At 23.5% G+C, this 12639-nt stretch overlaps 1 protein-coding gene across 1 annotated transcript; it reads left to right on the forward strand.

The window, feature by feature from the left end:
* Nucleotides 1-6147: 6147 nt before the first annotated feature.
* On the forward strand, nucleotides 6148-7639 carry LOC124936720 (rRNA-processing protein UTP23-like). Its single transcript, XM_047477243.1, has 4 exons — nucleotides 6148-6228; nucleotides 6281-6562; nucleotides 7185-7250; nucleotides 7553-7639. Exons 1-4 carry the CDS (start codon nucleotides 6148-6150, stop codon nucleotides 7637-7639), a joined length of 516 nt encoding a protein of 171 aa, XP_047333199.1.
* Nucleotides 7640-12639: the final 5000 nt, after the last annotated feature.

The raw sequence follows: 12639 nt of genomic DNA on the forward strand, positions 1-12639 counted from the left end.
AAAATTCTTTATTAGTAAAATTTCTAAAAAGAAAAAGAAAAACATGATATCCATGATTGGCTAGGCTTTACTATCAAATCTTATAGAGTTTAAAAGTCATGATGCTAAGATTAAATAAATCTTTAAGCTTATATAAGAAGATCAAACAATCTCCATTAATTTGAAAAATAATCAATTCTCATCCATATAGCTATCAATACAATTTTAAGGTCTAAATCAATTTCCAAATAAGAATCAGTTTGAACATAGATAAATCAACCAAAATAATAACAAAAATACCATCAATTTCAATGAATTTCAAAATTTTACAAATTAATTTTAAATTGGATGGTTATTCTGCTCCAAATCACTAGATTAATATTAAAAAAGATATGTTTATAATTAATTATAAATAACTTTTATTTTTCAATTTTGTACAAATATATTTTTGAAATTTGTATCTACAAAATTCGAAACAAAAATATTTGGTGTTAGATTTAGTTGCAACATTTAAGTACATCTATTATTTAATAATTGTACGAGTCATTTAATGGTTATGAGAGAAAAGAACAATATCACGAATTCAATTTATTAAGTTAATACGATAAATAAACATGTAAATAACATTTTTATTATATATATACTATAGAGGTTGAATCTTCTCTCCTAAATCCCAAATTAAAAATAAAATATTTCATTTTTATCCCTCCCAAGGATAGAGATGATTTGGTAACAGAGAACTTTGTCTATAATACTAAAAAGTGAATGTATGATTCACTCTCCATAGAATAGATAAAGACTACTATATGCATAAACATACATCTTTATTAAGTTTTCTTCATTACTGTTTTATATGTATACTTCCTTTAATATTATTTATCTTGACTTACTATCCTATGTTATTCAAATTAATAATTAAAGACTAACATTTGGATCCAAATTAACATAGGACATATGAATGATGAAAAACTTGAACAAATATTATTAAAGAATGAATTAATATATTACTAAAAGTCAAATATTGAATAATACATCCAACACAACTAATTGCACTGTTTTTTTTTTTTTGTATGGAATGAAAAATAATATTTCAAAAAGTGATGCATGATTAATTAGTTAATTTGTATGAAAATTGAATAAAAGTGCTTAGGTATAAAATATTTTCAAATGAATATTGAAGATGTTTTTTTAACTTCATAAAATATTAAATCATTTAAAATAATAATATAGTTTTAAACCTAAAGGAGACTTGTCTAGTGTGTAGAGTGTAGTATATATAGTAGGTGGAATATAATTAAATGGAAAAAAAAAAACCCAAAGGTCAAAAAGGGCGGGTAGGCAATCCTCAATGAAATTCTATCATATTAATTAAAGTCCAAAATATGGTTGAATTATTGAACCTCTCCTTTTTATTTTATTAAACAAAATTCGACCAGCAAGAACAAGACAAAGAAAAATCTAGACCCAATGCGCATGGGCAGCTGGAGTTACATTTAATTAAAAACATTTAAAAACACACACATGTTTATTTTTCTCATAATAGTTTTTCTTCTTGTACGACTATACAAGTTTACAGTTTGAACAAAACATTGACAAGATATTCATAGCTTTTATGTGGGTGTATGGTTATAAATGGTTCTCTAAACTGATTTCGTATTTTATTTATTTTTTTATTTTTTATTTTTTTGAGAATCATATATTTCATCAAATATATCGTTTTTGGATGAAACGTTAATTACGGTGAAATTCTTGCAGATAATATTATATGGTAAGTCGTTTTCGTATGTGTCACAAGGAGATGAAATCGATGACTCACTTACTTTTACATTATCGATGAATGACTAGTATTTTAAGTCTTTTGTGAAGTATGAATGAGATTCACTTGGTAATGTCCGAGTAATTAGATAGTTGCAGAGAAGTTTGAATTGAGACGGCTAATATGATATACTTACATATTTGAGTTATCATCCCGATTACTTTTTGGTAAACTATCTAGTTGAAGAGAAATCGTCGAACTTTCAATAATTATAATCATCTAATTCGTAACATTAATAATTCTATTATTATGACACTTTTTAAAGGAAAAAAATTTCACTTAGACTACAACTAGCTCACTTAGACGTATGTACTAATAAAAGATCATTTAAAGTTTAAACATACGTACTATCAAAAATGGGTTATTTAACATTTTTTAACTGATGATGGTCCATAGTTAATTTTTATTTATTTATATGTTTATTAATTAAATATTAATATATTTTATCTTTCCTTCTTTTTTATTAATTAAACTATTTAAATTTATTTTATTCTTAAATTTTTATTATTTTTATATTAGTTTTTTTTTTTATCAATTTTTAATAATTTTAAATTCTCATTTTGAAAAAAAAATAACAATTTATTTATGAATTTTATATTTTACTGTAATATATATATTTTTTTAAGAATTTTTATTTTAATATGAACAAAAATATAATTAATCATTTTTATTTAATTTTTTATTCATGACTTATAGTAGTAATAAGAAACATTATTTTGTTTAATATATATTTGAATATTATTCAACGAAGAATGAGTTGTTATTATTATCCCATTCTTAATTATTAATTAATTTATTTTGTGTTGAAAGGATAAGTCATTGTTATATCTAACTATTGAGACTAAATAATTTTAAAATAATTAATAATCAATGTTAATATAAGAAAAAAATATAAAAAAGAAGAAGAAATATAAAGTTATAATAATTAATGATCGATGAATGCTCGTATATATATATAAAAGTTATAAATTAAATAATTAATAATAATTACTTATATAAAAATAATAATTTTTTTATGAAAAAGATAAAATAGAAAGTTGATTAATTAATGAAAAAGAAGGAAGCATAAAATATATTAATATTTAATTAATAAATATATAAATTAAAAAATAAAAATTAATTATAGTTTATTAAAAAACACTAAATGAGCCAATTTTTAATAATACGTATATTTAAATGACTTTTTATTATTACATACGTATAAGTGAGTTAGTTCTATAAGTATATACATTTAAGTGAACTTTTTTCCGTTATAAATTCGTTCTGAAAAGTCGGTGGAGTCGGTCGAGTAGTTAATCGTTATTATTAAGAATTCACGAACTCGATAATCTATTGGGCAACATGTTTGTAATTTTTTTCTTATTTTCATGACCTTTTTATTTTATTTTATTATATAATTTTAGTTGTTGTGCTTAAAATATTTTTATCATTTTTAATACACGTTAACCTTTCAAAAAATAATAAACCTCTTAAAAACAATTGATAAGTGTAATAAGCTCTTTTGTATGTGTTCAGGTCGGTACTAATTAAGAACCATTCAAATAAACATTTTTTTTCAGAATAATAATTAATTCATAGTATATATATTTATTAATTAATTAATAGTATATGTATATTTGCAATTTTGGGGAGCAAGAAATTATTAAACTTTAGAGGGTTCATTCACTTATTTTATTATGTTAATGATAAAGATCAGTCCAAAAAAAAAAAGTTTTAAAAAATCAGAAAAAAATGAATAAGGACAAAAGATTATAAAACTTATAAATGTCAGATAATATTTGGGAGAAATTCATATTTTTCAAATATAGAGTTCATGCGAGATATTCTTCTTCAACGGAAGATAGATCCTTTATATGTATTTTTGTTTTATTAGTTATGAAAGTGATGTATAAGCGGATGTATAATGCAAAAATTAATATATATATATATATATATTTAATATTTTAATTTAATAATTTTATTTTAAAATACTAAACTATTTTGAAAATATAATCTTATTTTAATTTTTTTTAATGAAGTTAATAATTATATATATATATATATATATATATATATATATATATATATATATATAATCTATTTAGAATACTTAAAATTTTTAATCAATGATTTTTATTTAAAATATTTAATAAAACTAAAACTAAATTTTTTAATTTAAATATATAATTTTATTTGAATAACTATTGAAATAGTTACTATATAAATACTGAATCAAATAAAATAAGTACTATGCAATGATAATTTAGCTAAAAATATTTTAAAACAATAATTTAGAATAAGTAATATTTTGAAATTTTGTTAACAATGATAATCTAGTAACAAAATAAATCTAAAAATCTCTTACAAAACATGAAAAATATATGTTACTTAGTTTCTAAATAACAAACATTGGTTGTATTGGTAATATCAAATACTCTTGTCGTTAAAAATTGGTTGCTAAAGAAGAAAGTTGTTCTTTTGACTTATATGTTGTAGTGACAATCCATTAAGGTAATTTAAATAGTAAAAGTTTTGCTCATAAGATAAAAGATCTTGAAAACATCTCAAATTAAAGTGGAATTGATAACTTCATAAATTAAAGAAAAATACATGTTCTTGCAAATTGTAAGTTAAATGGTGGCTTACAAATTGCAACATTAGTTAAGGTTATGTTAAATTCAGGTTTAGATTTAATATTATATCCATTAAGAATTTACCATTGACATTGATAAATTTTTTGCCTTATTTCATGTGTTGCTATAAGTGATATCTAATGATCTCATATCAACCATTTTTTTGTTTTATTTTATGTGGGTTTGATTAAGCTTTTTGTAAATAAATAAGTTTGTGATTGCGAATTACTTGTTAGACTAGGTCAGACGAATAAATTATTGTGTATAAGTTAAATGAATTAACAAATATCAACTTAACAAATATCAACTGTTTTGACAAAAATAATAGAAAAAAAATCTAAATAAGTGGTATGACTACATATATATTAAACACCCTAAACCATACCATGAATAAGATTAAAGTTATAAACATATAGAGTAATTAATGAATAAACTAAATTAAAATAATTATTTATGTTTGTACAGTTTAAACTAGGTTAAACACCAATTATCAATTCTAATAAATTAATAATGCTTCTTATTTGAATACTTATTGTTCAATAAAATGCCACCATGATCTTTTAACCATTATATGAGAAATATAGGTTTTCATTTTAAATGTGCTAAGCCTATATTAGGTTATGTATGATAAGGTCGATTCAGATTGAGTATGAAATAGTTGAGAATAAGATTTTCACTATTCTTTGTGGATAATTTGAATATAATATTATCCTATAACAAAAGCCCACTAACAAGAATTTAAAGAGTAACACACTTACACTTTTACAACTTACACTAGCTGAAACAAATTATTAAATTCAAATAATCTTTCATAAGACACTAGGCCCAATTCAAACCGATTTGTATTATATTCTGACAAGAATTTGTAGAAAAAAAGATTTAGTTATAATTCTCTTGCTTGGGAAAATGTACTTGTCTTTTTTGGGTAAAGGGATAATGTATTTTAAAATCATTCTATCAATAAACTCATTTATAAAATCATCTCAATTCTCAATTTCAAATAAGTATGTGAAGGAGTGATTTATAATTTTTCAATATTTCAACCTTATTAGACCATCACAGATCTAGAAATTCATGTTGGTGTGAATTTAAAAAAAAAATTGAAATAGACTTAAAAAATAACAAAAAAATTATGATTAAAATGAGTGGAAAAAAGTAGTTTTACCCAAATTTTCTATGAATTAGAGAAGAAAATACTGAATTAAATTGAAAAAATTAAAATTAAGGGATTACGTCATGTTTTTACAATAAAACGAATTATTAGTTTTTGATGAGTGAAATCCTTAGGTTATTAATGTTATTCATGAGAGTTAAAAGTTGTGTTGTTTTTCTTTTTTTTTGAATATTGTAACTAGCTAGTAATAATGATACCATCTTACAAGTTTATTTTCTTGGGAATTTTGATTAATATATATTTAGATCATAATAATATCATAACAAAGTTGATGTTTTATTGAAAAATATATATTTAAAACATAAGTTAAATCATTGGTATTGTTTAGAAATAACCTCTACGGCCGGAACAAGAACATCGCAGGTAGTTCCCACCCTTATTCCCTATGTTTTCTTTTCTCAATGGAAGGTCTTTTTGGATCTTATTAATTATTATTCTGATATTTTTCATGATTCTGAATTTCTAATACTTATGTGAAATTCTAGACATTTATGAAAAGATGTGACTACTATGATGATATATGCTGAAAATTCTTTAACTTTTGGTTTGGTATACTTAGTTATACAATGAGGTTCAAGAAACAGAAGCGCCATCGCAAAATTGTGAGGTTTTATAAAGCTTGTTTTGGATTCCGGGAGCCATTCAAGGTCCTATGTGATGGCACTTTTGTGCATCACCTTCTTGTAAACCGCATTACTTTTATTGAAGGTACCTGGAGTTCCTGTAGTATTTGGCTTGCGAAATGCCTTGCTCTTAGAAACTCCTTCTGTTTCTCAACGCCAGTTTGTGAAGTTCACTGAGGAGGACCGTTCACACATGTCTGAGCTAGAATTTAAAATGTTAAAGAAAATAGAGAAGGGAATGGACGAAGATGAAAATGAACCCCAAAATGTTGAGACTGCAATGTTATCGAATGTGAAAGGAGGAGGAAAAGGAATAGAAGAGAAGGATAAAGCTCAGTTTAAGAGAAAGAAACCAAAGGTATTTATCTAATGCTAATGGACCTGGTCTTATTCTCTCTTTTAATTGCTAATTAGTTTTCCGTCTCTTAGATAGCTCTTCTGCCTTTAAAAATTGCATAGACAGGGATTATGGTTCTATTAAGAGATATGGTTATGTTTTCTCAAACAATGAACATAGCTATATGACTTTATTTGTGATCATAAATAAATTATTTAATTAAATGGATAAACTTTAAATGATTAGATTAGTAGTTCTAGCTTTACAATGAAGACAATTAGTGATTAATAATGTTATGTTTAAAAGTGATTTTGAAATATCCAAAATCAAAATGAAATATCTATTCATCTGGAACTTGGCTCAAGATATCACAAGATCCTAGTAAGCTGTGAAAAAAATGAATTTACTTGGAGCTTGTTTGATGTAGGGATTATTTGGAAGTAATACGGTTTATTTGAAAGAAATGAAAGCAGTTTAATTAGATTATTTGGGTAAAATGACCAAAACATCCTTAATAATTAATTAAATGTTGAGTATTTTGGTTGTTTATTTGGAAATAATCCAAAATCAAACAAACAAACTCCAAGAATCACAATGAACAGTTGTTTGTTTGTAGAGATGATTATTGGTGATCATTTTGCAGGGTCCAAATCCTCTTTCATGCAAGAAGAGAAGACACGCAGAAGCACCACATTCAGGTCCTACAAGAGTAAGCTTTTCGACACTTGTATTTCTTCAAGTTGTAGCTTTTTACAATTCCGTAAACTTTTTTTTATTGTCGAGGGCAGTAGCCTTGGTGTAGTTTCTCCATTTGATATAGAAATTAATGTATATTTTGGCAATGACAAATGCTATTCAATCATCTTTAACTCCATGTGGAACGTAAAAGTCGAATAAAAACTAGATCATGGAGTTGTGTATGTTGCATGTTGTAGATGACTCTGTTTAGGGGATAAAGTTAATTAGTAAGTTGCGTTTAAATAAAGCTTTTTAACATTTTTTCGAATGCAGGTGAATGATGATAGTAATAACAACATGACAAGATCAAGGAGCAAAAAAAAGAACAAAAACAAAGAGCCTGCAAGCACGAGCACTTAGAGACTTGCATTTTGATGAAAAAGAGCACTCGTAAAAAGTGACATTACTAAAACTTGTATAATTTTATTTATTTTTCCATTAGGGTTCATTTTAGAAGATTGGAGTTGGAATTAAAATTATAATTTCAAGAATTGACATTAGATTAATGATTTTGTTCAAAAGCCCTAATCAAATAAATGCACCCTGATTGTTATCAAATATATCAAAACTTAAATATTACAATAAGTTGTCTAAAGCTTTTGATTAACTTGTACTTCAACTAATGATCTTGATATAGAGTTTTGAAGTTTTATGTATTTATATTGTTTTTCTTTATTTTGAGTTTTATGTTTTTTTTATTAACTTATGCTGATGACTGTATTATTATGTTTTGGTTTTTTCACTGTCTATACAGTTTTAGTACAGAAAATTAATTATATACAATAAAATGAAAAAAATATTTATTCTCTAAGAACCTCTCTTATAACTTGAATTATTCTAATAAAATAAATTTTATATACGTCCTATATGATATAATTGTTTATATTTATATTTATTATATTATATATATATATATATATAAATAATTTAAGTCATTATATACGTCCTATATGATATAATTGTTTATATTTATTATATTATATATATATATATATATAATTTAAGTCATTATATACGTCCTATATGATATAATTGTTTATATTTTTTTTTATATATAATAGTTCAAAGTTTATAGCCGGTCTTCTGCTTAAACTAATTTGCTGAAAAATAAGTACTAAATGTGAATTAATTGTTAAAATAGCTTAAACGAATAAATTAGTGCGAATAAATTAAATCAAAGTAGACTCAATATATTAATTAAGAAAATAAAATGTTTTTTTATAAATAAATCCAAGACATTATAAGACTAATAAGTTGTAATGCTTGTTATTTGAATACTTAATTCACATATAAATAATTCAACGCACTAGCCTTATTTATTACTATCTCTTTTAAGCTTATCTTATCCTCCTCATTAAATGCCACTATGCATAATTGTTATTGTCTTTTAATCATTATATTAGAAATATAGGTGAGTTCTTTTAATTTAAATCTTTATTTTTTAATCTAATTGAAATCCTATTAATATATTAATAAATCAAATAAATAATATAACAGAAACATAGTCAGATGTATAATGATGTATTGTTTGCTTATTATTATTATTTTTTAATTAATTGTAAACTTAGTTATATATCAAAATAACTCAAAATCAAACAAAGCTTTTACCAATAAAAAAAATTGAGGTACTAACAGCACAACCACTACTAATACTAGTATTAGGTGTTTCCAAACCAAATCCAATTTTGATGTAAAATTGAATGGTTTGGGATTCCATACAACCCCATTATATAGTTAAGATTTAAAAATAAAAATAAAATTAGTTCTGAATTTTACAATTAAATAACGAGTTTAAGTAAGATTTTAAATAAGTCTAAATTTTAATGTAATTCTTGATTAGAAAATCATTTCAATTCTCCTTATCAAATAAAGATTGGAATTGATTTCACATTCATTATTGGGGTTTGAGAAAGTGGATTCAGGTGTCTAGTGGAGGCAATGAAATCAAATTTTTAGTAATTCCTCATTTTTCTTTGATTAAATGCTTTGACTACTACTTTTAATACCCATTTACAAGTTTAATTTCTTAGTAATTTTGTTTATGATTTATTTAATTCATATTATCGTAATGAAATTTGATGTTTTATTGAAAATTTAAATGGAAAGAAAAAAAACTCAATTTATTTTAGTAAGAAAAGTTATTTTCTAAGTTTATTTTTTAATATAATCATATAGAAGGTTTTCAGAATATTCTCTCAAAATTTTCTTAAACGTTTTAATTATCTTTTACTTAATTTATTGATATAATATATATTTTTTTGTTAGAAGTGTGAGAATTAAACATTAAGCTTAAATAGATTCTATTGGAATATATTTCATACTAATTATATTTAAGGTAGCTCAAGTTACAAAAATTAATGTATAATTTTAAGAGACTCGATGAATTTGATTTCTATTTTTTTAAGTTGAATTGGATGTCATGTTTGTCTTACATTAAAAAAAAATAATATCAATGTCTAATTGACTAAATATTACTGAGTTTAATAATTTAGTTTTAATTATTATTTATTTGAATCTAGCTACAAATTAAATAAAATTTGTATTTAATACACTTTTTTTATTAGAAAGAAAAAAAAAGAATGAGACTAGTGAAAATCCCGTGAAGTCTTGGTCTCTTGTCTGCTTTCTAAATGTCCCCACTTTCCATGTGCAAAGGGAAACAATTAATCTAAAATTCTTTTTCTTTTTCTTTTTCTTTTTCTTTTTCTTTTTCTTTTTGGCTTTAGTTTATGTAGCTTTGTTAAAAAAAAAAAAAAAAAAAAAAAAAAAAAAAAAAAAAAAAAAAAAAGAGGTTTCTTTCATCCTTAAATTGTTTGTATGTTTCTGCCATTTTTTTTATTTCTCACTAATTATTCAACATTCTCTATCATGCATATATCTATCATGGGATAATAGCAAAATGTTCATATTGCATCACCTTTTGTGGCTCACATACTTGCCCCCCATCTTAGGTTTTAGCAAATTATCACATATCAAATAATTTTAAAAAGTTATCACTGTCAAATTAATCTGAAATTCATTCTTTTCTCAATCAAATAAATTAATTTATCGATTAAAATACTAAAATACATTTTATTATATTTTAATTAAATATTAAAACTCTTAGAATTTTTTTTTACAGAAAAACTCACTTTTTAAAAATTATTAGCGAACAAGTTTATTTAAATAAATTTTAAATAAGTTGAATCCGAACTGAGTAGAGTCAGTAAAAAATACTTGATCTTGAGAATGTAATATTCATCAAGTCCTAAACCTATATTATAAATGGATTAATTTTAAAGGATAAAAGAAAAAGATTTGATAAATAGTCCCAAATCATTTTCCCCTATTCAAGCCGGTTAAATTACCCTTGTCCCTATTAATGTTTGTATTATTAAGGTTGTCATAAGATGTGATTATTAATAATACAAGCAATGTTTGTAAAAGAAAAATTAAACATGTATGGGTAATGAAATGCCTATTATCTACTATAGGAACAAATAGCAACAGAAAAAACGAAAAATTTATTAGACTATTAAAATCTTCCTACCATGACTATGTTTTCAAAACCAACCTCCGAACTAAAATCCATTTAATTTGTCGGTTATAGGCAGGATGTATAGCTTTACAGGCACTATTCAAATAATCGAACAAATATAATCCGTAATTGTAATATATTAATTAATTAATAATTATATATATATATATTCTAATTTTGTTATACGTTTTTGTTTAAAATTAGTATTGTATTGACATTTTTGTACTTAATTTTGACGAATATTAAAACAATTGTGTCCTAATATCCAATATATTTAATCGCTGAATATATGGTCAGATGTAGAATTTTGATTGAGTATAACCGATATAATAGGGTAAAGTTTAAATTTATTAAAAAAAGCCGATCCAACTCATTCCGTGATCAACTTAAATATGACATAAGAGAATTTTAATTCACTAGTTAGTTTAGTTTAAATGAAAAAATCGAGATTAAAATACCAAGTCATATGATTGATTTTCATTAAAAATGCTTTAAATTAAATTTGAGAAATGATTTTTTCGAATTTGGATCGTTCAATATAAACAAATGAACTCTTCTCCGACGAGGTTGTATATCGCGAGTCGCCTTTCCCGATTCCGACTTCTCAAACTTTCAAGAGTGAAATAAACTAACTATAGTTTGATTATTATATTTGAGTTTTTAGAAATTGACTGTGAAAAGACAAAAAATAAAGAAGAATAAGAAAAAAAATTAACATTCAAAATATTTTTAATACACTAATTAAATTTCATGCAAAACATATAAACTTGGTAAGTAAATACATCTTATTGGAGTAAGTTTATGATCTTGTAACTCTCATCCCCATTTTTTTTTATATATATATAATAAAATTAAATGGAAATTAATTAAGGTGCAAGTACAAATTAATTTAAAAGGTTTTTAATAATTATATTTCAGAAATTAAACGCAGTCATTTATTTCCACCTACAAACAATGTCCTACACTTAAAAGAATTATTGATGCGGTTGGAAATGTCTATTTTCATTAAAGGAGGAGCCATGTGCTTTTGCAGGAATTCCAATGAAATAGATTTCATTTCAAACAAATACAAAAAATTATTTAATTGGCATAAAGGAAAATACAAATATTAACTTGAATTACAAATAAAAATTTGATTGAAGACAGATTATTCCTAAAAACGTCTTTTTAAGTTAAAATAAAAATATTACAAACTGATCAATTATGTTAATTTATTTTAAAGAATAAACCCTAATTTAAAATTTGAAATATTAACTTTGAAATTACCAACAATTCAAATGATCAAACTCATTCAAATTATATATACATTATTTTTATGAGAAATAAACGTAAAGTATAGGATATATTTGTCATTTTAATACAACTATAAGTCCATTTTTGAATTATATTATCATTACATGAATCATTTTTACTATTATTATTATTATTATTATCATAAAATACATTTAAAAGGTTTTTTTAACTACAAATATTTGGTTAAGCTTGTGCACATCTCAATTAAATTTTAGACTAGGCGGATAAACAACTAATTATCACTATTCTCATTTTTATTGTAAGTTATTTTATAGAAAAATTATAACTAAAATTTTAGTTTTTAGTGTGGTAAGTTTTCTTATTTCGATCGAGTTTATTCTTGGAGTGGCTAGTATGACTTCACTCTCATGTATGATGATAGTGGATGGATCGAGGCAGAAAATGCATTTACCATCCCGTCACGTTTTACATAGAATTTTTATTCTCATTTCGTCCCGTTTGGTTTCAGATAATTTTCGTGGAACACCGTTTGTATTATATTTTTAAAAAAATAAAATTTTAAAATAATATATATTGTAATGTATTGAAA

This window comes from Impatiens glandulifera, chromosome 1 (genome assembly GCF_907164915.1).
Source record: "Impatiens glandulifera chromosome 1, dImpGla2.1, whole genome shotgun sequence".
In the NCBI taxonomy this organism is placed as follows: Eukaryota; Viridiplantae; Streptophyta; class Magnoliopsida; order Ericales; family Balsaminaceae; genus Impatiens; species Impatiens glandulifera.